We start from the raw sequence: 26,548 nt of genomic DNA, 5'->3' as shown, positions 1-26,548 counted from the left end.
CCGCTCCACAAGGGGAAGGGGCCGGCTCGGGAGCCTGAGTGAAGTGGGGACTAGAGCCCCCTAGTGAATAAAGGGGGAGGGGGATTCTGTTTTGGGGAGACTGGTCTGATTGCCCCCTTAACCAGAGTTTGTGGGTATCTTTCTTTTCCTCTCCCTGAGCTTGGTTTACGTGCCAGAGAGCACCCCCCCCCCCCAGCCCCACTTCATGTGTATTCAGTGACATTTTCCTTTAATTCAGAATGACTGGTGTCTCCACCTTACCTTTCTGTGGGGGGTTGGTAGTTGTGGGTAACGTATACTAACTGGTCCTGGAGCCGCCCTGGTCTTCAGTAACTAGTCCCAGAAGGGAGAAGGTGCTGGGGGCCCACGAGTGTAGCCGGGAACACAGCTGAAAAGCAGCTGGTCTTGGGTGTGGACACTGGGGAGGGCCCGGGGAGGGGGAGGGGGCTTGGCAGGAGGGAGGGCTCGGTCTGGGACAGTGCTCGTGTGGCTCCCCCGTGGCTCCCCCGTGGCTCCCGACGCGGCTGCCCGAGACGGTGGGAGTTTCCCAGCCCCCTAGGGTGGACCGCACACTCACGTGCCGCCTGCAGAAAGGGATGGCGGGACACAGAAGGGCGCACCGCGGAGCCCCCTGCTCACCGCTCCTGCTCTCCACCCGCTGTAGGCCCTCCTGGACTGAAGGGAGAGAAGGGCTTCCCCGGATTTCCAGGCCTCGACATGCCGGGCCCCAAAGGAGACAAAGGGTCCCCAGGGCTGCCCGGCCTGACAGGGCAGTCTGGGCTCCCCGGTCTTCCTGGACAGCAGGGCACGCCTGGCCTTCCCGGCATTCCAGGTAAGCGGCTTGTAAACGCCTGCCCCTGTCTGTCCCCGACTCCCTGCGTCTTCAGTCTGCATTCACAGCCCCTCATCTGCTGCAGGTCCCAAGGGAGAGATGGGTGTCATGGGGACCCCGGGGCAGCCCGGCTCGCCAGGCCCAGCGGGAGTGCCAGGATTGCCCGGAGAAAAAGGTAGGGGCTGGTCACTCCAGAAGAGCCCGTCTTGTGTCTGTGTCTCTGTGTCTGTTGGGAACTCTGGAAGGGTCGAAGGTGCTATTTCTTACCAAGAGGCAGAGGAAAGAAGAAGGTGAGGCAAGGGTCGGGGAGACCCCTCTTCCAGTAGGAGCTCACGGTGCCTGTGCCCATGCCCGTGCCTGTGGGGGCAGGGGCTGTGCTCTGCCCCAATCGGAGAGAAGACCGGTTTCCAGATGCTCCTTCACCTGCACGGTTGAGGTGTTTGCTCTTTTTAGAGCCAGTGGGATCTCCCGTCATGCAAGGTCACTGGCACGGAGTCCTTAGAATCACGTTAGCAACAGGGGCAAATATACAGGCCTTAATTTTTATTTCTTATCTGGTTATTTGAAATTGGCCCCAAACTATGTTTCTAAAGAAATGGACTTTGTGAGACATGAAAAGAGTCTTTTGTTTAGTAGAGTAAGAAAACTCCCCATTTTCTTATTTTGTATAGAATTGAGAGGCACTGTGAACAGGTGAGATAAAGCTTCTTAGGAAAGAGGGGAGATGTGAATTATTTAAACTAATAATAAGCAGAGTCACATGCATGTTTGAGTTATTCGCAAATAATGAATTCTAAAAACTGGGCTTTACCGTTCATTTACCCAGGGCCCAGATCCTTCCAGTAGCTCAGACACTTGCCTGGCGATGCTGCCTTCCTTCTTCATCGGCGGCTCTGCCCGCCAGAAGGAGGGCCAGGCCTTGTCACCGCTGCGTCTCACCAGGCGCCTTCTCTTCCCTTTGCAGGGGACCACGGCTTCCCGGGCTCCTCGGGGCCCAGGGGAGACCCCGGCTTCAAGGGCGACAAAGGAGATGTGGGTCTCCCTGGCAAGCCTGGGTCCATGGATAAGGTGGACATGGGCAGCATGAAGGGTCAGAAGGGAGACCAAGGAGAAAAAGGTGAGCAGACGAAGCGAAGGCATGTCCACCTGTCTGACCAGCTCTTCAGTGGTGCACCAGCAACGTCAGACCAGCCTGTGTTTCTGCAAGGTTGTCTTTTAGGCGGATGTGGTCATCATGATTCTTTCCTGTGACCTGCAGGACAAATTGGACCAACTGGTGATAAAGGATCCCGGGGAGACCCTGGAACCCCGGGAATGCCAGGAAAGGACGGCCAGGCAGGGCATCCTGGGCAGCCAGGTACGGAGTGAAGTTCAAGCCCAGTATGTGCCAGGAGCTCACGCTAAGGGAATGTCACCCAGCACTTTTCATAGGCATTAACCTGTTGGGCTTTTCCCTCTGTTCTCCTAGGACCTAAAGGTGACCCCGGCATCGGCGGGACCCCGGGGGCTCCAGGGCTCCCTGGACCCAAAGGATCGGTTGGTGGAATGGGCCTGCCAGGTACATTGGATTCACACAAGGGGTCTTCTTTCTATAGAACAGAACGTCCTGTCCCCGCGCTGGCGGGGACAGGTCTGCAGGATGGCATGCGTTGCCCCGAGGGCATAGTCCAGGCATGTGCACTTTTACCCAAGTGCACATCTTCAGTCCTGTATGGTCCCCTGCCTCGGGATCAATGGCACTTGGCTGACACTGTGACCATTACTAAAAAAAAAAATAATAATAAATCACAGTTCAATCAAATAAAACATGGGCTGTCTACCATCACCTTTCGATCACCTCCAAGTGACTGGCCACCTGGCCACCATCTCCCTGGTGCGGTCTGGCTCCCCACTTGTCTAGGCCAGCCTCCAGTGCCCTTTGGCACCAGCCCAGAAGAGTCCTCTGGGCTCTGCTGCCCCAATCCTGACCTGGCTTCGACTGCCGCGACGGGGCTGGAGAGAGGTGGAGAGATCCGGCCTCGGGTAGGTCTGGGCTAGCACCGCTCCGAACCCACAGGGAAAGGGGAGCCGAGGCAGGAAGCTGGCCCCCTCTCTATGCACGAGGCACGGTATCGCTCCATTTGACATGTAGAAACATCTAGCTTGCTGTCTACACCTGCTTGTAAACAGGTTTGGCTGCCAGCACACCTCACGAAACCAGGTATGCATCTGCTTTCCTTGGCCCACCGCACGACCCGTCTGATCCTTCTGAATAACGGGAATTGATTGTAGAATAAGGAACACGAAAGTCATTTTTCATACTACTGCCAGCGTAAATATGCCAAGGAGTTACCGTATGTCTGTTCTGTCTTTGTAGAATGATGGTCTTTAAGAGACAGGAGAGTCACTTCCTAACATGGCACTCATGTGCGGGTGATGGCGTCTGCCTGTGTGACTAAGGGATCGATAAATGCAGGCACACACGTTCCACCTCATTCTTGGTGGCTGTCAGGGCGCTTTTCCATGTTTAATATTAGCACCCGCCAAGCACGCACTCAGGTGTTAATTGTGTGTGTTTACAGGAACACCCGGAGAAAAAGGCGTGCCTGGGATCCCCGGCCCGCAGGGCGTCCCTGGCTTACCCGGGGAGAAAGGCGCAAAGGGCGAGAAAGGGCAGGCAGGCCTCCCTGGCATTGGGATTCCGGGCCGGCCTGGCGACAAGGTAACCATGTCCTGCGTGGACACTGCCCCCTGTGGCCACCTGAGCATCTCTGCACACTCGGTGATTCAGAGTGGTCTCCCCTGATTTACTGCACATTGTCCCTCTGGCCCCCTCTGTGCACCTCCCCTGCCTTGGCAAGAATCTGGAGACTGTTGACAGGCGGGACAGCCAGCCCAGGGCTGGAAGGGAAGGGTGAGGAGACATGTGCAGAGAAGAAACAGAATTGGCTCTTGTTCTGGGCTTCCCACTTATCCCCGGTTTTCAGACGTGGACTTTAATTCTTCGCTAGAAAGCAGGACGTGGAATCCGTATAGTGTTATCCAGAAAGGGCCCACAGACACGTGCCCGGGGACAGGTATGAAATTAATGGGTTCGATGTCTGCCCACAGGGAGATCAAGGGGTTGCAGGATTTCCGGGAAGTCCTGGAGAGAAGGGAGAGAAAGGAAGCGTGGGGATCCCGGGGATCCCTGGCTCCCCTGGCCCCCAAGGATCCCCTGGGAGCGTTGGCTATCCAGGTAGGTGAGCCGGGCCTCCTTCTGAGCTTGGGTCCAAAGACAACAAAGTCTCGAATTGATGGCATTCTGCTGTCTTGTTTCTTCCTCTAGGAAGCCCTGGCTTGCCTGGGGATAAAGGGGACAGAGGCCTCCCGGGATCGGCTGGCATTCCCGGTGTCAAGGGAGACGCAGGTAGAGACCTGAGGACACAGGAGACAGAGGACACACAGGGGCCTGTGGGGATGAGGTGGGGGCCACCGAAGCTGGGCGTTTCCCTCAAGGTGACAAGTCGTGGACCCCAGAGTGTCACGGGTTGGCACACCCCTCCACTTTGCAGATGGACAGACTGAGTCTAGAGTCTAGGGGGGCTCATGGGGCCTTTATAAGATGTGGCCCCCAGTCAGGAGCCAGAACCAGAGCTGCTGAACTGGCTGCATGGTGGCTCCAGTAGGTTCTAGAAGCGTGTTTGTGTTTGAGGTGCATTCCTCGAGGATGCTGGGTATGCACGGGGTAACGGCTCCCTGGGGAACTGTCGGGAATGAGCGTCTTGTCGTGACAGGGTCCAGACCTGACTAATGTGGCTCTTCTCTCCGAGGTCTTCCTGGGAAACCTGGCCCCGCAGGCCCAGCCGGCCAGAAAGGGGAGCCTGGCAGTGACGGAATCCCGGGGTCGGCGGGAGAGAAGGGGGAACCAGGTATGGTGGCTCCTGCTCCCTTTAGAGCGAGATAAATGCTCCTCCGGGGTCAGCATTGCTCAGGGGTTGGCGTCGCTCCAGGGTCGGCATCACTCAGATCTCCAGTCCACGCTGAGTGACCAGGGCTGGGCACAAAGTGGTATCTGTACCACGTGTCCTTATCGCTGTTTATACACTCGTGTGGACGAGGGGAGAGGCCTGGATAAGAAGAGGGGCAGGTCCTGTACTGACGGGCCTGACCCAAAACACCTGGACTCCCGGGGGTGAGTGAGACACACACAGAACGTCCAGGCTGTCCCTCCTCTGCCTGGCTCTTCCCTGTTTAGAGAAAGGGTCCTGGGAGCAATTCTTGCCCTCCGATCTGTTCCCATCCCTTGTGGGGGGCTGCAGGTTCTGACGACGAGAACCACGTACACGGTAATGCTTGTGTGTAGCAAGAATGACACCTGTGGTCTGAGACGGGTGAGCCTAAGGCAGGGGCGTGGGTGTGGGGGTGTCGCTGGAGAGGAGCCCTGGGGCATCTGCTGCGGGCAGGGCTGGCCCCCTGCTTTTTTTTTTTTTAATTAATTAATTTTGAGAGAAAGAGAGAGCAGGGGAGGGAAAGAGAGAGAGGGAGAGAGAGAATCCCAAGCAGGCTCTGCACTGTCAGCACAGAGCCCGACTCGGGGCTCGAACTCCCAACCCTGAGATCGTGACCTGAGCCGAAGTCAAGAGTTGGACGCTTAACTGACTGAGCCACCCAGGCGCCCCAGGGTTGGCCTCTTTCTAAAAGTTTGTTGTTTCGTTCTGCACCCCTTATGTTTCTATTGCAAACATTCATTTTCTCATAAAAAATAATTCATAAAAATGCCTCCATACCTCCCTTCCCCCTTCATCCTCCTGCAAGCCCCTTACTCACGTTCATCCTCCTGCAAGCCCCTTACTCACGTTTCTGGGCTTTCCGGTGTTTGCTGCCCCCCAGTCCCCAATAGCACCAGCTCTCCCTGCCTCCCTCGAGAACGTTGTTAGCTGGACAGTCGTCTGGGAACAGCCGATTTGTCAGTGTCTAGATGGTGGTAGAAAATCAGCACTTATTTGTACAGAGCATTTCTACTAAATGCCTTAATGGTCGTGTGCTGAAAGTATTTAAGAAAAGTGGTAAATTATACACATCCCATCCAGGACTTCTTAGAACAACTGCAGAAACGAGATTTTACTCAGGAGTGCAAGGAGCTGATTTCTACGTGGTGGTGTTAAAGAGTCGACAGGGTTTTGTGCTGTACTCGAGGACCAACTGTTTGAGGACATGTGGATGTGACTTCTTACCCTTGTCTTACAGGCCTGCCTGGAAGAGCATTCCCAGGGTTCCCAGGGGCCAAAGGAGAGAAAGGTAACATTCGCTACATGCGTACTTCTTTTCCACTCGCCGCTGACGCACGTGGCCCAGGCTGAGTGGGTTGGGCAGTTGCGAGGAAGCAGTGGGCGGCAGTGACAGGATGCTGGGTCTGGGGCACATGCCTTCTCCTGGCCCCTGACAGACCAGCATCTGGTGACATTGTACTTTTGAAAAAGCAGAGGAAGTGTCACAAGAGAGGCCTGATGACCATTTTTGGCCACGACTCTTTTTCCCTCCTTTCTTATTGTTTCTTAATAACCTTGAAACGATCCTGGAAGTTTGATATTTTATTAGTCACGTCTGGGTGGTATGTTGGGAACTAAACATGGAGGAATTTTGTTCCCTATAAGTTCTTACCTTGAAAACTTCAAAAAATAGCGTATCGTCGTATTTCTGTCATTGACATACCATAAGCTACACGCATTTATAGAGTGCTATTTGATGTCTGTTTTTGATAAGGTTTGATATATGTATAATCTGTGAAAACATCACCACACTCAAGATAGTGAACATGCCTATTCACTGCCCGGGAATAGGAACTCTGCCTATTCCCCAGAGTTTCCTGGACTGCCTAATCATTTCTGTCCTGCCCTCCCACCCCACCCCCCAACACCATCATCCCTCAACCCCACCCTTTGCTCTGTCTTCTGGTACTGTAGATTAGGTTGCATTTTCTAGAATTTTCTATCAGTAGGATCCTGTTTTATTCTAAGTCTGACTTTATTGGCCCAGCACAATTAGTTTGCGATTCATGGGTGTTGGAGCTCATACCAGTAGTTCCCTCCCGTTTCTTGCTGAGTAGTGTTCCACGGTGTGGATAGAGTATCACTCGTGTATTCATTCACCTGTCAATGGAGCAAGCCCTTAATTTAGCAGTGCAGGTGCTCACAGACCCCTCTCAGCCTGTATTCCAATGGCTTTTCGGCAGAACACTTCCTTACAAAATATGAAGAATGACAGGTGGCTCTCATACTCTAAGCTTACTCTTCCCCAGGTCAGCCATGGTCGGCGTCCCGTGTGTCACTCAATAAAGAGGGGAAAGGGCACCCGGCTCTGGTTTTCCCCCGCCCCTCGCACAGCTCCCTCCTCCTCGACGTACAGGCTTTCTCTTCTCCCCTGTGCTTCCCCACCATCTCAAACTGGTTTTGTTGTCTAGGTTCAAAGGGCGACGTGGGTTTCCCGGGACAAGCCGGGAGTCCAGGAATTCCTGGATCCAAAGGAGAGCAAGGATTCATGGGTCCCCCGGGGCCACAAGGACAGCCGGGCTTACCCGGAGCTCCAGGCCACGCTGTGGAGGGGCCTAAAGGAGACCGGGGCGCACAGGGTCAGCCTGGCCTGCCAGGTAAGGGTGTCACACCGGGGCCAGAGCCGGGACTGAACCAGAAGGCACAAACACACACACGAGTGTAAACGAGATTTAAATACTTAAACCTTCAATTGAACTTTTTTACTTAGAGGTTCGTAGCATTTCCTATAACTTGAAACTGCTTATGCTATTTGGGGACCCTTGTGTTTTAGCCTCCGCTGGAGGCCTGTGTCCTTTCTGTGAAAGAACATGGTAGATATGACAAGTGATTACAGGTAGACTAGACATTATTGGAAAAGACTGGAACATGAGAGCCACCCGTGGTGGCTTGGAACATGGTCATTCTGGCGTGCCCTGCACTGTGTGAGACAATACCCCGGCACTGGACGCTCGGGCCAGCACGTTCATATCAACATTTTCTGCCCGTTGAGCAGGTTGTCCCTTTGAGGACCTGCTGGGTTTCTGCTGTGCTCACACGGCCTGATCCACTATTGTTGCCCCTGGTTGGGGACAGCTGGGCAGCGGGGATGACAGCCAAGCCCAAGACACTTGTCCATAAAATCACCCTCTCACCCCAGATTGTCACTTCTGTGTCTCCTGTCAGGGCTTCCGGGACCCATGGGGCCTCCGGGGCTCCCCGGGCTTGATGGACTGAAAGGTGACAAAGGAAACCCAGGCTGGCCGGGGGCTCCCGGTGCTCCAGGACCCAAGGGAGATCCAGGATTCCAGGGCCTGCCTGTGAGTTGTCTGTTTGTTGGTCTTGTGTGTGAACAGGATCACAGCACAGTGTGTGTGTGTGTGTGTGTGTGTGTGTGTGTGTGTCCACCTGTCCACGGGTGTCACAGTCCTAAATCCTCTCCAGGACTGGAGAGGGCTCCTGCCCCTTGCTGGTCATCAGCTGTCTTTCCTGACATCGTAGTAGGCTGCTGTTCCCACGTTCTTTCTTGTGCAGTTTTACAAGGACTGTGAAAGGGGAATGTCACACAGGATCACCGCTCAGTGCCTGGGTTAAAAATCCTGTTTAGGGACCCCTGGATGGCTCAGTTGGTTGAGTGTCTGACTTCAGCTCAGGTCATGATCTCACAGTCCGTGAGCTTGAGCCCCACGTCGGGCTCTGGAGCCCGCTTCAGATTCTGTGTCTCCCTTTCTCTCTGCCCCTACCCTGCTCACGCTCTTTCTCTCTCAAAACTGAATAAACAGTAAAAAATTAAAAAAAAAATCTGTTTACACGCTTAATGAAGAAAGCAAGCCTCAGTGACAAATACACTCCCTAGTTCTGGTGCCGTCAGTGGCTGGCTGGCTGTTTCCATGTACATGTATAGACGCGTGTGTATGTGTGTGCGTGTGTATACATACATATATTTGTGTGTGTTTTCGTTAGGACACTTTTTTTTTTAAATCTTTATTTTTGAGAGGGAGGGGGAGGGGCAGAGAGAGAGGGAGACACAGAATCTGAAGCAGGCTCCAGGCTCTGAGCTGTCAGCACAGAGCCTGACATGGGGCATGAACTCAACAGATGGTGAGATCATGACCTGGGCCAAAGTCAGACACTCAACCGACTGAGCCATCCAGGCGCCCCTTGTTAGGACACCTTTTTAAGCAAGGTAAAGCACAGACACAAATACATGTGAGAAACAGTACAACTTACTATATGTTGAGAAAGGAGCTAGAGAAGGAACTGTATTGAAATAGCCAGAAAAATGAGAGAATACATTTCCAAACATGAATGTTGCTATTAGAGAGAAACGTAGAGGTGCCTGGGTGGCTCAGTTGGTTAAGGGTCTGACTCTTGGTTTCTGCTCAGGTCATGATCTCACAGTTCATGAGTTCGAGCCCTGCATCGGGCTCCCCACTGACAGCGCAAGCCTCCTTGGGATTCTCTCTGTCCCTCTGTCTTTGCCCCTACCCTGCTCGCATGCTCTCTCTCTCTCATAACAAGTAAAAATAAACTTAAAAATAATCCTCCTTAGTATTCGTTTTTTTCTCTCCACATTTAAAATCACTTTTCAGATAAGATATTAAACTAATTCTAAAGAAATTTCGTTATGCTTGAGTGTCTGGAGGAAAGTTTCCAGAAGGTAGTTTGGTGTTGAAAGATTGACATGTTGCCACGACAGTGTTCAGAAAGTCCCAGATCTGTTCTCAGCCCTGTGCTGTGGGGGAGGGGCGGTAGGTCGCGGGCCTTGCACCTGCTCTGGGAAGTCACCACTCAGACAGATGGGGACAGGGGACAGGGGAGCGAAGCGACACGTGCCAGTTCCCAGCTTCCTACTGCGGCTGCACATAGGCCCCATTTGTTCACAGAGCCTCTTGGGGAACACTGAGGGGCTGCCCCAGCCTCCCGACTTCCAGGCTACTTGAGAGACTTACGGTGTCCTAGCGACTCCCAGCTGACGCTCTGTGTGTGTGTCTAGGGAATCGGTGGCTCTCCAGGACTCACGGGCTCTAAGGGTGACATAGGACCTCCGGGAGTTCCAGGATTTCAAGGTAAGACAGTAAAGGAGGTGCTGCTTGAAGACAGAACCTGTCCGCTGGCACTTTCACACCGATAGGCCAGCTGGGTCACAACGCAAGATCGGGTTTTCTTCGAGTTAAAAATGCCGTGTCTGTGTGGCAGCCTGATTTGTATCATCCTATGAACGGCTGTGTAAAGACGCTCTGATTTTCTTATTAAGAATCAGTTTACAGGGGCACCTGGGGGGCTCAGTCGGTGAAGCATCCGACTCTGGATCTCGGCTCAGGTCGTGATCTCACAGTTTGTGGGATCGAACCCCACATTGGGCTCAGGGCTGACAGTGCAGAGCCTGCTTGAGATTCTCTCTCTCCCTGTCTCTCTCTCTCAAATAAATAAACTCAAAAAAATTAAGAACAGAGAATCAGTAGATCATTTGTATGTCAGACATCATGGATTCGGGGCACTGATTTATAACGTATTAAGCCAGCATGTACTGGCTGCCTCCCGGCTCCCAGGCACTGCTCTTTTCCTGCTGAATCAGATACATATGAACGACAGGTGACTAAAACCAGTTCCCAGCTTACAGGTGTCTTGGGGTCTATCTGGGGACATGGGTGACCCAAACTGTGACCCCAGCAGGATCATGTGCCTGTCTGCTTTTTGTGGTCATTTTATGGTTTGGGAACGTTTGCACGTTGGGAAAAATGTGACTTCCAGGTTCTAGAGGGGAGAGTGTCATTAAAAAGTTTACATAGCTGACCGGAAGGAATGTTCTTTTCTTCTCTGAGAGTTGATTGGAAATACGTTCCCTGCGTCTGTGCGTATGCGTGAACGTGGACGTGCGTGCATGCGCCCGTGCTTGCGTATTGTTGGCGATTCGGGGATTCTGTGCAGAGACAATGTTCTTCTTTCTTCCAGGTCAGAAAGGCCTCCCCGGTCTGCAGGGAGCTAAGGGCGATCCGGGTGACCAGGGCTTCCCTGGAAGCAAAGGTAGGAGCACGTGCTGGGCTGGTGGGGCCTTGCCGATGGTGTGAACGCGTGGATCAGGGTTTGGTTTTGCCCATGAGAAGCAGCTTGAGTATCAGTGGCAAGCAGCTGATTACGAATTCTTTGGTAGCTTGTCAGGACTGCTGTGTGAGGCTACCCTAGTCGGCATTTTATTAGTGACGCGTCTTAAAAGTCAGACTGGTGAATCCAGCCGGGGAGGGTCGACAGACTCAAGACTCGAAGTCCTACAGGCTCTGCTTGGCGTCCTCAGGTTAAGGTGGGGCCTGTGTGAAAGGGGGCTGGGCAGCAAGGAGCTTTGCACAAGAAAGAGTCTTCTGTGGCTTCTGCGCTGTCTGTCCCCCACATGCGGCGACTCCCGGCCCCCAAGGCCGCCTCCCGAGATGGGAGGAAATGGTCTAAGTACAACAGGCATCCAGTTCCAGTTTCTGCTGGTCTGACCATGTTTCTAGGGTTCCATGATTTTTGAAATCATGTTTCGAGAGACAGACTGAGCCAGCAGAATGCATTAAGAAGTACGATGTGTGGGCACCTGGGTGGCTCAGTCAGTTGGGCGTCTAACTTCAGCTCAGGTCATGATCTCAGGGTTCGTGGGTTCGAGCCCCATGTCGGGCTCTGTGCTGACAGCTCAGAGCCTGGAGCCTGCTTCGGATTCTGGGTCTCCCTCTCTCTCTGACCCTCCCCTGCTCACATTCTGTCTCTCTCTCTCTCTCAAAAATAAATAAACATTAAAAAAATTGAAAAAAGGTTAGGGGTGCCTGTGTGGCTTAGTCGGTTAAGCATCCCACTTCAGCTCAGGTCATGATCTCACAGTCCGTGAATTTGAGCCCCGGTGTTGGGCTCTGTACTGACAGCTCAGAGCCTGGAGCCTGCTTCGGATTCTGTGTCTCCCTCTCTCTCTGCCCCTCCCCCACTCACGCTCTGTCTCTCTCTGTCTCTCAAAGATGAATAAATGTTAAAAAAAATTTAAAAAGTACAATGGGGGAGTGAAAGAAATGGGGACGGTGTGTGGAAGGCAGGACAGGACTGGAGATGTCTGGCTGAAGAAAGCGGGGCCGGGGCTGACTGAGAGCCTCCACACTCCTTCGCTGCCGCTCATCTTTCAGGAGCTGTAGCGCAGAAGGATGAAGTTTTTGCGTCACTAAGGGATGAAGACTGTGGTTATAATGTCCATAAGGCAGATTTCAGAGAAGCATAAGATGAGACCTAATTGCACATGCTGTAGCTCTCCGGGTCAGGGAGGGATCCCTGGGAGGCATGGAGCCCCACCTGCTGGCCCGCGGTTGTCAGGGGCTCCGGGACCCAGCTCCCAGTTTGTAGTAATGACCCCAACATCGGTCAGTCCCAAGGATTCGGGACTTTATGTTGAACAGTAGCAAGGTGTAGGTACGTGTACGTCTCGTGAAGACCTATTACATGTGTTTTTGATACTGAGCGACTTCTGAGAAACATGTTTGGATTGCGTTTCATGCTGGGATCTGCTCCCGCGAATGTTGACAGTGGAATTGACCGGTGGCCCCCCTGATTCCCACAGGCCTCCCTGGGCCCCCAGGCCCCCCAGGGCCCTACGACATCATCAAAGGAGAGCCAGGACTCCCTGGTCCAGAGGGTCCCCCAGGTCTGAAGGGGCTTCCGGGACCACCAGGCCCCAAAGGACAGCAAGGTAAGAAAATAGCAAAGGGGAGGTGTGGGGTCAGAAGGAAACAGGGCAGGGTCTGCTCCTCACCAATGTGTCCCAAGCCAGGGTCTCTGGGTGACGGCCGTACAGGTGTATATTTGAATAGGAGTTTCTTGATTTCCTTTAATGGATATCAAAACCTAATGAAGTTTCTGAAGGGAACTCAAAAACCAGAACAAAATATAGGAGAAGCCAGAGGAACGTCCAGGGACCTGTGCTCACTCGGGGAAGACATGGGCCGCAGCACAGAGACCATCTTGTTCAGCTAGAAGACAAGAGGTGGCTGGAGGCATTGATCTGGAACCATGAGAATGGGCCTTGACAGTGGCCTGTGCTCGTGCTTGGGGTCACCCAAGACACCCAACCTGGCACTTGCTGCTTAGTTGGGCTGAGCCCTCCCTGTCTTAAGAGCTGCTGGTGAGGGGTGCCTGGACAGTAGAGGGGAAGGAAGACTCTATACTTAGGAGGAGGCATCCGTGAAAATTTCACTTTAAACTACCTGGGAAGAAAGGGCCCACATGGAATCAAAGACCTGTCCACGGGTCTGTCTGTCATGTAAAAATTACTTGGGGTGCGGAAACACGGCCTGGGGAAGATGATTGAGAACACAAAACTGGGTCACAGCCCTCCCTCCCTGCCGCATCACTGCCTTTCCCAAAGCCAGGTGCCACAAGGTAGCAGTGAGCAGCCAGGTGGGGGTGGGGGGGCGCGGCGCGCAGTCTGGGTTAGACGGTGGGGCCCGCGCCCTGCGAACGCCAGTTTGGATGCGGCCGGTGCCAACAAGGCTTCACAGGAGGGGCTCCAGGCTGTCTGGGAGAACAGTGTCACTGCTGCTGCCGGCCTTAGGCTACGGAGACATTTCAGAAGGGAGGACAAAGTGGCACCGCCTGTGCTCCAGGCCTTTGTCACCAGCTCCTTTCACTTTCCCACAGGTGTGACAGGATCCGTGGGCTTGCCTGGACCTCCAGGTGTTCCCGGTTTTGATGGTGCTCCTGGCCAGAAAGGAGAGACGGGACCCTTTGGCCCCCCTGGTAGGTTTGCTGCGGCACCCTGCCCTCCCCACCCCCACCACACCCCACCAGCTGCCCTCTGCCCGCATCTCTGGGTCACACGCTGGAAGTCAGGTGTGCAGACGCCTGCAAAATGGAATTGAAAACATTGCCTGCAAGATTTCCGAGGAAGCCTGTGTGTGTGTGTGTGTGTGTGTGTGTGTGTGTGTGTGTGTGTGTGTTAAGGGCAAATAAGCTCATCTAGAAGAGGTAAAGTTGTCATTTTTTCCGTGTGGAGAGACAGATGTTGATCTAAGCCAGTGATTTCCAGATGTTGTTAGAAGATGCCAACAGTGACGGCCTGGGGCTTCCTGTGGTGGGGGTGGGGGGCAGGCTGCAGCCACAGGAATTGTGTATCAGCAGTGGACAAGAGGGGTGGATGATGATGCCGGTGGTGGCCGAGAGGCCACCATCCGTCATGAAATGCAGTCGGTGTGCTGCCCAAGGAAGCAGACACTCTGCTGTCCCAGGTTGACTGAGATGGTAAAGGCTGAGGCCTCCACTGGAAGGGCGGGGGGGGGGGGGGTGCCCAGGCCAGCAGGAGGCCGGCCAGCAGCGTTGCAGACAGTGTAGCTACCGAGGGGATGGGGAAGGACGCGCCCTCACTACCCTGTGTCCTTGCGCGGTGCTGGGCTGCCGTGGCAGGAAGCCACCTTTTAAAAGGAGTTTTTTTTTCTAGTAATTCTGTGGTCCTTCCTCCTTGGAGGAGCCCCCAAATGTTGTCTGAATGACACATTCCCTCATATATTCCTTTTCACATGTTGTGTTTATATTGGACTCCATTTTCTGAGCGTCTGCTTGGCACCGAGCACCGTGTTTCTCAAGCATCGTGGGGGGTCCGTGCAAAGGGAAAGAAAGGGGGGCAGCGTGGAGGCGGGTTATCCCAGGGCACCTGTCTGCACCCGGGGAAGCTCACTCCTCTCTGTCTTCCAGGTCCAAGAGGGTTTCCAGGCCCGCCAGGCCCCGACGGGTTGCCAGGATCCATGGGTCCCCCAGGCACCCCTTCTGTTGATCATGGCTTCCTGGTGACCCGGCACAGTCAGACGACGGATGACCCACAGTGTCCTCCTGGGACCAAAATTCTTTACCACGGGTACTCCCTGCTCTACGTGCAAGGCAACGAGCGGGCGCACGGCCAGGACTTGGGTGAGACCGCGGGGAGGCGTGCATTCATCCGACACAGACTCGTGGCGTGCCGAGGCCGGCAGAGCTGTCCCCGGCCCCGCACGTCAGGGCACCACAGAGACATCGTTAGTGAGAAGAGGGCCTGGTTCCTCTTCCCTCCCCCCTCACATGACCAACCACCAGCTCAACAGCTGCCTCATTAGCACAGGGAAATGTCAAGGCTGAGTCTCTGAAAGCTTTTAAATTGATAAAACTTTTGATCTGGTCTTCAAACTATCAAGTAGGTCAAGATTTCCGGAATACATGCTTCACAGCTAGTGTCGGTCTTCTTAAAATAGGGCAGCTTTACAGGTGCTCTGGCTAAAACCCGAGCGTGCGCCCCTATCCTGAGTCTCTCTGCGGGCTCCAAGCCCCACCCCCGGTGAGTCTCCATGGGACAGCTGTCCGTTGGCTGTCATTTCTCTCGTCCCCACCGGACGTCCTTCACCAAGTTAGTGCAGTGTCACGCACGTTAACCTTTATGGAGGTTGGAAAGAACAAGCCGCCTGTAAGGAGAATCTACATTTTCGGCAAAATAGTCATTGAAGACATTGTCCAGGGTTACTGTCCGCTGTACCAGGAGCCACGTGTTAAATTTCCTTTGGAATTCAGTTTTTTTTTTTAAATTTTTAGTGGTTATTTATTTTTGAGAGAGAGTGTGTGAGCAGGGCAGGAGCAGAGAGAGAGGGAGACACAGAATCCGAAGCAGGCTCCAGGCTCCGAGCTGTCAGCACAGAGCCCAACACGGGGCTTGAACTCATGAGCAGTGAGATCATGACCTGAGCCAAAGTCGGACGTTTAACCGACCGAGCTACCCAGGCACCCGTTTAAAAAAAAAATTTTTTTTTAACGTTTATTTAGTTTTGAGAAAGAGAGAGCATGAGTGGGGTCAGGGCAGAGAGAGAGGGAGACAGAATCCGTAGGAACTTTGGGGTTCAGTTTTGTAAAAGATTTTTCTCTACTGATAAACTGGTGTGTTTCCCTTACTCAAAATATCCTACATAATTCTTTATAGGGTTTCTTCTGCCTTGAATCACTTTAAATTTAAGTTAATGCTCATTTACAACCATACTTGCCTGTGTGGTGTATTTGCCTCCTTTCTGCCTGTAATTGAAAGCAGTTTTATTTCCGCCTTAATGGTTGTCTTGTGCGGAGGCAGACTGATCACAGAGCCGGCACTTGAACCTGTGTCTCCCTGTGGCTGTAGGCACGGCTGGGAGCTGCCTGCGCAAGTTCAGCACGATGCCCTTCCTGTTCTGTAACATCAACAACGTGTGCAACTTCGCCTCCCGAAATGACTACTCCTACTGGCTGTCCACCCCTGAGCCCATGCCCATGTCTATGGCGCCCATCGCCGGCGACAATATCAGACCGTTCATTAGCAGGTGAGTTGGGCACTTGTAAGAGCAGATGTATATAATCGCAGAAGAAAAACCGCTTGTAGTCTAGGCAGAGGTTGTTGCTTCGTTTTTTTTCCCCAAAGCTTTTGACCTGTTCCAGCTTATTGTTTATGATATCAGAGTTTTGTAATAGAGATCAGACATAAAATAATTTGGTATAAAAGTTAGTTATTCTCTCTCTTTTTTTTTTAAGTTTATTTGTTTAGAGAACGGGCGGAGGCAGAGAGAGGGATGGGGAGAGTCTCTTAAGCAGAGAGAGAGTCTCTCTGTGCTATGAGCACAGAGCCTGATGCAGGGATTGAACTCATGAACTGTGAGACTATGACCTGAGCCCAAATCAAGAGTCGGATGCTTAACTGACTGACCCCTGCCCAGGTGTCCCAAGCTATCCTTTTTCAGAATAACAGTGTGATGCCTTCAAGAGGCAATGCCCAGCTTCGGGGCAGAATTCCTATTCTGTGTGACTCACTGGGGTGGTCTGGTCGCCCTTTCCCCCATGAAGCAACATCTCTGGAGTCCCCAGCAGGCCTTAGAGCAACATTCTCAACTTTGTTTTCTTAAATAATTATCTCCCCGAGGAGCCTTTTAATATTTTTTTCTTCTGAATCGCCCACCGCTTTGAAATTTAAAAATTTTGTTGTTATTTTAATTGTAGTAAAATAGACATAAAATCAATCATCTTAACCATTTCTTTAAAAAAAATTTTTTTTTAATGTTTATTTATTTTTGAGAGAGAGAGAGGGAGACACAGAATCTGAAGCAGGCTCCAGGCTCTGAGCTGTCAGCACAGAGCCCAACACAGGGCTCGAACCCACAAACCCTGAAATCATGACCTAAGCCAAAGTCTGGTGCTTAATCGACTGAGCCACCCAGGCGTCCCATCATCTTAACCATTTCTAAGTGCAGAGTTCAGTGGTATTTAATGCAGGAGCTCAAATATGGGTGTGAAGTGTCTCTATGAAACTAATACCACAGACATTCTGTATATCTGTGCTTTATACACAAAAAGATTATACAGATTTGTTGTATACATAAAAATGTATGCCTATTGAGATTTTTTGCACTCCCCCCCCCCCCCCACTAACTTTTGTTTCCTTAGGGTGAATTCCCACTGACAATTCATGTGTTTGACCAAGCAGCTTCCCAAATGAAGTGCTTTCCACACTAATTAATGTCTGGAGCATGTTTTCAAGTCCCCCAGAGTCTGCCTGATAGGAACTAATACGGGAAATTGGAATTAGTATGACTGAGAAGTGCATGGAGGTCCTATTTTTGTCTCATTCCTTCTAGTTAAAAGCTGATTCCTTAGCTGTACTCAGAAGTAATAGAAAAGTGACAAAGGTATGAATTCATGTGACCAAGAAGCTGTTCTATAGTTTTACTTGTTAACACACTAAGGTAATAAAGGATGAACAGAATAACAAGGCAGGACAAGTTTGCTTCAGGAAGGTGAGAGTGGGGACTAACTTGAGCCTTTCTACACTCCCTTTAAAGAACCAGGCAGCTTTTGACTATGAAGAAGTAAGGCAGGGTCCTGTGGTCAGTGGGAAGAGGGAGCAGGAAGTAAGCGCTGGAACCAGTGCTGGGAGCCCCAGGCCGTGGGGATTTGGGGGAGGATTTCGGGTTCTGGTACCTGTCTCTGGCTCTGCGGTCCTGGCAGACCAGTCTTATTCAGAGACCTGTACCACACGGGACCCCAGGATGGAAGGGCTGGGAGGTGCCCTAATATTAAAATACAAAAACTGTAGATCGACTTACATTGAACTATCTCCTGATAGCTTTTTTGGGTTTGGTTTTTTTTTTTTTTTTTTGGTTTTTTTTTTGTTGTTCTTTTTGAGCTGTAAGAAACTTACTTTATGGGTCTTAAAATGGGAAAAAGGTTCTTCACACTTCCGGGCGGCACCTTTCAAAACAGACAGTCGTTCACACATGTCAGCGAGTGCCTGTGACTTTCGCTGTTGAGGCTTTCCACGCTCAGGACCATGTGGGCTGTACCGGAAGGAAAACTAACCACCTTTGTATTTTTGTTTAGCTTCCCTTGGACGAAAGGTAGAAAACGATTATTCATGTTTGTTTGCTATTTTACCTCCTTGATAAAACTGACCTTTGACCTCCATTTGCTTGAGGGAAGGGGCTGTGGCATGCGTTTGTGATGTTCCCAAATCAGCCTGGGTCTCAGATTTGTTTTCCCCTGTGGCCCCCTCACTTTCAGAAAGACCCCCCGCCCTGACAGCATGCTTTGGTGCCCCAGCCCTGTACATTTCAGCTCCTGGCATCTCTGTTACCTGACCCCCAGAGGCTCAGCATGCAGGGACTTTATCAGTCATGTCCTGGAGCCCGTGGATCCTGAAACCTGCCCCACCCTCCCCCCCAGCCTGCTGTCTCACGTTCCCTTTGGAACAGTGCTTCCATTCTGGTCTCTGAGCCCACAAGTTTCCATGGTTACTTTCACCCCGTGGTTGTGTGAAGTCTTGGGCCTTTCGGGTTATTCTGGGGAGGTCCTAAAGCTTCACCTTTCGAAAGACTTAATAACACGGAATCCTTCCGTTTAAGCAGAAAAGCTGGCAACTTTTCTGCCTTCATCCTGAGAACAGGGCAGACATTTCTGGCTCCGTGTCGACTTGAGTTATCACACACTACTGATTGTTTAATTGTTCTGGCGGAAGGGCCACTGTTAGGAGAGCAGGGCTGCTGCGCCCCAGTTCTGGCTCTGACACGCTCTCTGTGGCCTCAGCCTTTGCCGGAATAACCCGGGGGATTCAACCGTCTGAATTTCAAGGGGCTGTCCAGCTCTTCCAGTCTGTGACCCTGTTCCCTTATCCATCTGATGGGGCGGCGTCCGTATGACCTTCTCGACGAGCCCCCCTCCCAAACCCTGAGCCCAGAGAGAGCCTGACATCAAATGCTGTCCGTCTGCCACGCTCTATTTCTGCTTTCTGTGTCAGGCAGACAGATGGGAGCAGATGTACAGGCCAATTTCAGTAACTGTTGTTTAACCGAGGCTTTTAATTCATCTGCATTTGCGTGAATAAAATAGAAAGCTGTGCGCACGCACGCACACTAGTCCACGGAAAATCGAATGACTAATTTAGGCCTCTGCCCACTTCTCATCCATTTTCATGCAAATGTTCCGGCATAACTAGGTGTAATTATTAACACCATTTGTAGTCATTCGTCAGCATTGCTAACCCTCTGTTCATTTTGTGACTTGAATGTAATTATTTTACTGCCAGTGCTTAATTCTTTTTTCTTGTACAAAACGGTGTCCTGCCATCGAAGCGTTCCCTGAGTTGAGCGGGTCTGAGTCAGAAGATTGTGCGTTGTTTCCATTTGTTCCTGGGTACGGTCCCAGTGGCCAAGTGTCTGGCATCCCAGCTCGGGAAGCTCCTGTCCTAGAGAGGGTTCTTCAGGGGTCACTCCCACTGCAGTGTCCCGCTGTCCATCCCCGCCTGGAACAGACAGGGTCTCGCCACTGGTCTGTTGGCATCGAGTCTGGAGTACGTCCGAGGCAGGCTCACGTGGACATCCAGCCTCCGATGCATTATTTGTTAGTTCCTCTAAGTCACTATATGTATTTCTTAGATCGAAGATGATTCTTAGCTGAAAACAAAGTGCTGAGTTCTGGAAGCTGTAGCACTTGCATTTCACCAACTCTTTCAAGTGTTAATTGTGTTTGCTGAAGTCCACGCTCATTGTTGAAAGTTTGGAAAACACTGGAATGCGCAAAGGAGAGAATGGAAGTCAGTGGTCCCTCGGCCCCTCCACCAAAGTAGATGGTTAAACAGCAAGTGTTGGGTGTCTTGGGGATTTATTATTCTAGTACTGAGGTGGGCTTATCAAATCAGTGAGAGTCAGCTGTGGGTGTGTCAGCCGTGTTGTAAGCATGTGGTTGGGTCAGAAAGTGGGAGTGGAGAGGAGGTGTGACAGCACAGGAGAAGAGAACAAACAGGTTTCATCCTGTGCTGTGCTGTCCCTGTCCTGCTGTCCCTGTCCCTGTCCGTGCTCAGGGTCCCTGCTCTGTACCTTCCAGGTGTGCGGTGTGCGAGGCTCCAGCCATGGTGATGGCCGTGCACAGCCAGACCATCCAGATTCCGCAGTGTCCCAGCGGCTGGTCCTCCCTCTGGATTGGCTATTCCTTCGTGATGGTGAGCATTTGGGGAAACTCCCTGCACCCCTGAAGAGCCTCCCGCTAACACCACCACCGCCCCCATGCTCCCACCCTCAGTTGGCTGGCTCATGCCGGGCAGGCCTCTCCTCCCTTGCTGGGCCGCCCAGTCCAAAGCATCCCCAGGGGCCTGGCCTGCTCCACTGTGGATGGCAGCTGTTCCCGCACCCCGCCGGAGCCTACCTCCTGCCTCCCGAGGGGCTGCTCCAGAACTAGGTGGCAGGGACACCAGGAGAAGGTTTCCGGGAGTCAGAGCGTCTCCCCAGGAGGAGAGGAGACAGGTGCCCATTCAGGCAGCTCATGCAAGCCTGAAGCAGTGGTGTGCATCGGGCAGAGGCAGCAGGGGCGCTAGCCAGTGTCTAGGAGCGTGAGGACACTCTCCTGCCACTCAGCTGTCCCAGACACCAGGTGTCCGATGTGCCCACCCCTGAAATACCAGTTAACACAGGAAATATGGCACCTGCTTGTGATCCCATGGTGGCTGGTTACTTGATTTTATTGCCTCAGTTTAAAGAAGTGATTGCATATATGAAGGCTCTGAACCGGTCAGGTCAGGTTGTACCGGGTAAGCCACAGTAAGGGCCCTGCACGGAAACCTTCTGGCTCACCACTAAGCCCCGCCCCTCCTCAGTCTCAGGTATGGCCGCCTGGACGTTTTGACCCCCAGAAGATCTCTAGCCTATTATGTATTGACTGGGAAAGTGGCTTCATAACTATTTTCTTCTGCTGCAGTGATCCCAAGTGCAGAAGGTGCCAGAAAAGCAATTTTAAAGCACTTGTGTCTGTATTCACGTTTGGTTGTGAGATTTCCTGGGTTGATGATGCTTCAGGTAGACTCTTCAACAGGACCAGAGAATTTGCAGCCACACAGAAAGTTAGTTGCTTTGATGATTCTAAATACTGCATGGTAACTACTTGATTGGGAAAGCCAAAAAGTTAGAACTACAGTGTAGAGAAGTCAAGACACCAGCAGTGATGAGACAGATTGAATGTTTTGCCTGTATAATCATAAGAAATACTCAGCAGAACCTCATGATGACACAAGTAGCCCCTGGCCCAAGGAGTAAAGAGCCTCAGGAAAGCCTTTTGTCCTACGAAGATGTGAAACAATGATTGCCCATAATTTCCCTAAATCAAGAGCAAACTAAAGTAATGGTGTCCCAGGGAACAAGTTCTCCATCACTTCCCAGGCTTAAGGGGCGTTGTGGGGAGGTAGAGGGCTCTGGCCCCACAGTCTGGAGACCCCTGTTCTTGTCTCAGCTTGGCCTCAAAACTGGGACCATTGTCAGATCCAGAATGTTCCAGCGTCATCCAGTCCTCATCTGGGAATGGAGGGCATTAGCTTTGTCTTCAAAGGGCCCTGAAATTCTCATGTCTGAAATAATAGTCATGGTGGATTTTGGAATGTCTTGTCTCATTTGGGGTCATTTATCTTATGGCCCTGGTTTCTGAGCACAGGTAGATCCTACTTGAACCCATTAGACTAAAGTGCATTTTAAGTTACAGTAGTGGTTACTTTTTTTTCTTCTTATTTAAATGATCTCTCTTTTCAAAGGCAAGTAATGGGTGATTGTTCTCTACCTTATAAAAGGATACATAGCATCAATGCAGCAGATTCAGGATTTTAATTATCCTCCAGGATGTTGATTAGAAAACTTGATTTCGCATGTATGGGTTCCAACATCATTTACACATTTTGGCTGTTTCTTCTGTCCCAAGTTAGAGGAGGTGGCAAGTATTTCAAAAATAATAACTAGGACAGCATTTCTCTAAGTGCTGATGAAGCCGGACTGGCCATGCCGAGTTAGGGGGCGGCGGCGGCCCCGCTGGGTCCTGTACTGCCCCGTGCCACTCGTGGAACCCTGACCGGCTTGCAGGCCGTCGGAAGTGCGGGCACTGGGGTGTTCCGGGGATCTGACCCACGGCTCACGTTTGCTCCGCAGCACACCAGTGCTGGTGCCGAAGGTTCTGGCCAAGCCCTGGCATCCCCCGGGTCCTGTCTGGAAGAGTTCAGGAGCGCGCCATTCATCGAGTGCCACGGACGTGGGACTTGCAATTACTATGCGAACGCGTACAGCTTTTGGCTTGCCACGATCGAGAGAAGCGAGATGTTCAAGTAAGTCTGGGCGGCCCTCTCTGCTGGGGCGGGGCCCTCTCTGGTGTTGGGGAGGGGCCTCTCTGCTGGGGTCGGGCCTCTGCTGGGGCAGGGCCTTCTCTGCTGTTGGGGTAGGGCCTGTCTGCTGGGGCGGGGCCTCTCTGTTGTTGGGGCAGGGCCTCTGCTGGGGCGGGGCCCTCTGTTCTGCTGGGGCGGGGCCCTCTCTGCTGTTGGGGCGGGGCCCTCTCTGCTGGGGCGGGGCCTCTCTGCTGCTCAGCCGCCTTTGGGGCTTTCAGTCTTGGTCTTCTGGATGGTTATAAAACTGATTAGGAATGTGTGTTCCACAGGAGGTAATGAATATTCGATTCTGTTCTGTGTGGACAGATAACTGGGTCAGACTTCAAAGGCAGATCTCAAGTTATGGGTTCAGTTCTTCCATTTTTGTAGGTGGTGCCACTACAATGTAGTTAAAGCAACTGGAGTCTTTAAACAGAGCATTTAAAAATATTTGGGCACTTGGGTGGCTCAGTCAGTTAGCTTCTGACTCTTGATTTCTGCTTAGGTCATGGTCTCACAGTTCGTGGGATCGAGCTTTGCATGGGGCTCAGGGCTCTGACAGCTCAGAGCCTGCTTGGCAATCTCTCTCTTTTTCTCTCCCCCCCACCCCTGCTCCTGCCGTCTGTCTCTGCTGCTCCCCGGCTTGCACACACACACACTCTCTCAAAATAAATAAATTAAACATTTTTAAAAATTCAAAAAATAAAAATATTGCACATTTAACATTGGTGAGAGAGGAAAGGGCAGTATTTGCCTTCTAGCAGTTGTAGTGCCGACTCCAGTGTATGTACAGGGTGAGTTCTGAGGGACGAAGCAAGACTTTATTAAACCCATGCAAATAAACATGAATTTTGGCACAAGTGCAGCTGAAATTGTTAGGGAGGACCTTACCTTTCTTTTCCGCTAGCACCACTTGACCTTTATGACAGCTGTCCCAAATGGCTGCTGACCTTGCTGAAGTCAGTGTGGGGCCTGCATGGTGGGGATGGAGGGGAGCACACGACGAGTCCTCTGTCCTTTGGCAGCACTGGCCCCATCCCCTGCTGGGGCAGACACGAGGCTGATGGAGCCCCAATGCTTACTGTTCCTTCCCAAAATAAGTGCCGCTAGCCCGTGGGGACAAGCCTTTCTGCCTTTACCTTTTCAGAGAGCATTTTCTGGAACTCTGTTGTGAGCCCCTCTCTTCCTGGGCTTAGATCATAAGAGACAGAGTAACACACTCTCTGTTTGTAATTCTTTAGGCACCAAAAAAGTACCAGGGACCTAATTCATAGCGTACATGAAACCCTGCAGGCATTTGGAAGCTTGACATCAACTCTCTGGATAAAGCTTAACCGTCAGCTGCCTAACTGAGCACTCGGCAGGTGTATCAGGTTCTCGGGCTTCCATTGTAGGGTTAATAGAACAGCAGCCTGGTACGATGAACTAAAACAAAATTAGATAAGATCCTATTAATTTAAATAATTAGTTTGGGGGCAATATGGTTTTCATAGAAGTTGCTTAGAAGCAGCCTTAATTTGAGGACAAATTACTTGTTTTCTGTGGCTACCTTTTTAGTAGAATTTGGTTAGTGCCAACTTCGGTTCTGACTTCACCCCACTAACGGTCAACTTAAGACAGAATTCCTAGGATGAAAGAGCATTTGGGACACTAACTGTCTTCCCCTCTGGCCTCCAGTCCAACCACCTGCATAGAAATCTGGCAAAAGCTTATGAAAGTATTTCGAGGTCTGGTTAATTGTTCCAGATTCATTGCTCATCACACCCTTCAACCAATGTTTAATGAGCTCTCCCTCTGTGTGTGAAGGGTCACAGAGAAGAGCACCTTCCTCCCTGGGAGGAGCGAGTGGTCTGGTCAAGGAGAAAGGTTGGAGTGGGAAAGTCACAGTCCAAGGAGGCTGTGCGGTGCCCTGGGAGTGGCTCAGACTTTAGAGCCCAACAGGCACGGGATGGCTGTGGCTGTGCCCTCACCTGTGCGTGCAGTTGGGCCGCCACCAGCCTCACGGCTGCACATGGGGGTGAACGTGATGTCGTGCACGGCCCCTGTCCCTCCCTGCACTGTGAGGGCGGGTGACACCCAGCGCGGTGCCCACTAGGTCAGGGCGAGCAGTGGTCGCTGCTTGTCATGGGCTGGGCCCACCCCCTTCATCCGGCCCCTCGGGGGGGGGGGGCTCCAGGAAAGGCGGGGGCTGCTGAGGGGCTCACCTGCCTCGTGGAGCAGCGGCACTGACAGCTGGTTTCTGGGTTGCCTTGTAGGAAGCCCACGCCGTCCACCTTGAAGGCGGGGGAGCTGCGCACACACGTCAGCCGTTGCCAAGTCTGTATGAGAAGAACATAATGAAACCCGGCCCTCAGCTAACGTACAACATGGTGCTACTCCCTCCTCTCCCCCTTCTCTTGTTAACAGCAACGAACCCTAGAAATATATCCTGTGTACCTCACTGTCCAGTATGAAAGCCGTAAAGTGCCTTATAGGAATTTGCCTAACTAGCACACCCCGCTTCGGTGGCCTCTACTCGCTGAAGGAGAAGCAAAGAGCATGATAAGCTGTCATAGTGACGCACCAAATGGCACTTTTGATGAAATAAAAGTGTAAGTCTGTTCTTGAAGCCAATGCACTGATGCGTGAAGTACGAACTCCATCAGAAAACCAAAGGGTGCTAGCAGGTGCGCGGGGCCTTCCATTGTGTCTGAACGCCTGTGTCCACTCTTGTGTTGGGACAGGTGCATTCCGTCCCCCGGATGGGATGTTTGTTTACGTCACCGTCAAGCTGTTTCCAAGCGCAGGTCCCTGGGCCTGTACACGAGTGGGTCCCGCGAGAACAGTGTTCCGGGCCTGCTGATGGAATGGCTCAGCCGCCGAATCTTCCAACCCCCAGACGTAAATGTAGGTCTTTCTGCTCTGTGTGGTACTATGCAGCTGCTTGTGCAGAAATCACAAATTTCCTGTGGAATAAAGATGGTCCAAAAGTAGGCGGAAATTAAATATATATATTATTTTAGTAATTTATATAGATGTCAGCGATTAGGTCAAAGGTTTGTTTCATTTCCACTGTTAAAATAAAGCTTACGTAGTTTCTTCCTTGAAAAGACTGTGTTGTCCTTTCACATAGATTTTTAAACACCCGGGTGTTGAATGTGACAAGTCCCGTTTTCGTTGTTCACCTCCAAACCAAAACGCGTGTATCGCCAAAGCCAAACCCAGGTCCACGAGCGCGGCGTCTGCTCCAGTGAAACATGTACTCTGAGCTTATTGTTTGTATTCTGTATTAAATGTCTTCAGGGTTTTAAACACTAATCACAACCGAATGACCTGACTTCAGAACCAGCAAAACCGTAAAAGGCCTTCGTTTACTTCGTATTCGTCGTTCTGCGGCCTGGTGTGCAAAACAGCTCAGTTGAACCCTAGTATCAGTATTCCCCCCGTGTAAGCGCCTCCGGGTGGCTTGCTCGCTCAGGCGAGCTGCGTGCAGACGTCAGCAGGGAGCGGACGGATCACAGGAGAGCAGGATTGACCACTGGCAATGACCTTGCACTGTCAATGCAAGGCAATAACCTTGCACCAAAAGTCTCCAACACGGTTTTAAGACTACTAAGGCCTTTTATGTAATTTCTTTACATGTGTATTTCTTACAAATTCAAATTTGTAATAAAACTATTTGTATAAAAATTAAGCTTTTATTAATTTGTTGCTAGTATTGCCACAGAAACATTAAAAGTTACTGCACCGGCCACTAATAAATTTGTAAGCGTTGCATGCCTTAGATCATTTTTATTTTGCAGTTATTCCAAATGAGAGCCAGACTGGGTGTGATTTACAGAAATTGCTACAAAGAAAAAAACCGATTGATCTTCTTCACCTTTCCTCCCTCCCTCCCTTCTGTCCATCCATCCACCCACCCATCCATGCACTCATTGTATGTGTACCAAGGATTTGCCACTCTTCAAATCCCAGTTAGATACAAGATAATCAGATAAACAGATATGAACAACATACATTTCCAGCCACTAAAAGTAAGATTCGGTAGGGATTAGCACCGAGATTGTGGTCATGCAACGATAGGTGCATAAGTCTTAC

The 26,548-nt window shown here is 51.6% G+C and overlaps 1 protein-coding gene across 2 annotated transcripts in view; it reads left to right on the top strand.

Annotated features, from left to right (window-relative positions):
* Positions 1-26,234, top strand: part of COL4A1 (collagen type IV alpha 1 chain) — a 153,063-nt gene extending 126,829 nt beyond the window's left edge. For both annotated transcript variants that reach the window (XM_027065218.2, XM_053217827.1), the window contains exons 32-52: positions 665-832; positions 918-1,007; positions 1,797-1,949; positions 2,091-2,189; positions 2,301-2,390; positions 3,394-3,533; positions 3,923-4,049; positions 4,140-4,220; positions 4,624-4,722; positions 6,041-6,091; positions 7,254-7,439; positions 8,008-8,141; positions 9,818-9,890; positions 10,777-10,848; positions 12,398-12,526; positions 13,474-13,572; positions 14,524-14,736; positions 15,962-16,139; positions 20,185-20,299; positions 22,263-22,435; positions 24,727-26,234. In XM_027065218.2, coding sequence (XP_026921019.2) covers positions 665-832; positions 918-1,007; positions 1,797-1,949; positions 2,091-2,189; positions 2,301-2,390; positions 3,394-3,533; positions 3,923-4,049; positions 4,140-4,220; positions 4,624-4,722; positions 6,041-6,091; positions 7,254-7,439; positions 8,008-8,141; positions 9,818-9,890; positions 10,777-10,848; positions 12,398-12,526; positions 13,474-13,572; positions 14,524-14,736; positions 15,962-16,139; positions 20,185-20,299; positions 22,263-22,435; positions 24,727-24,808 — 2,552 coding nt within the window. In that variant the 3' untranslated portion in view covers positions 24,809-26,234. The remainder of the gene's footprint in view (positions 1-664; positions 833-917; positions 1,008-1,796; positions 1,950-2,090; positions 2,190-2,300; positions 2,391-3,393; positions 3,534-3,922; positions 4,050-4,139; positions 4,221-4,623; positions 4,723-6,040; positions 6,092-7,253; positions 7,440-8,007; positions 8,142-9,817; positions 9,891-10,776; positions 10,849-12,397; positions 12,527-13,473; positions 13,573-14,523; positions 14,737-15,961; positions 16,140-20,184; positions 20,300-22,262; positions 22,436-24,726) is intronic.
* The last annotated feature ends 314 nt before the right edge of the window (positions 26,235-26,548 follow it).

Source organism: Acinonyx jubatus, chromosome A1, assembly GCF_027475565.1.
Source record: "Acinonyx jubatus isolate Ajub_Pintada_27869175 chromosome A1, VMU_Ajub_asm_v1.0, whole genome shotgun sequence".
NCBI lineage: Eukaryota > Metazoa > Chordata > Mammalia > Carnivora > Felidae > Acinonyx > Acinonyx jubatus.
Note: the sequence above shows the minus strand (reverse complement) of the source record. Positions and strands in the feature narration are given on the sequence as shown.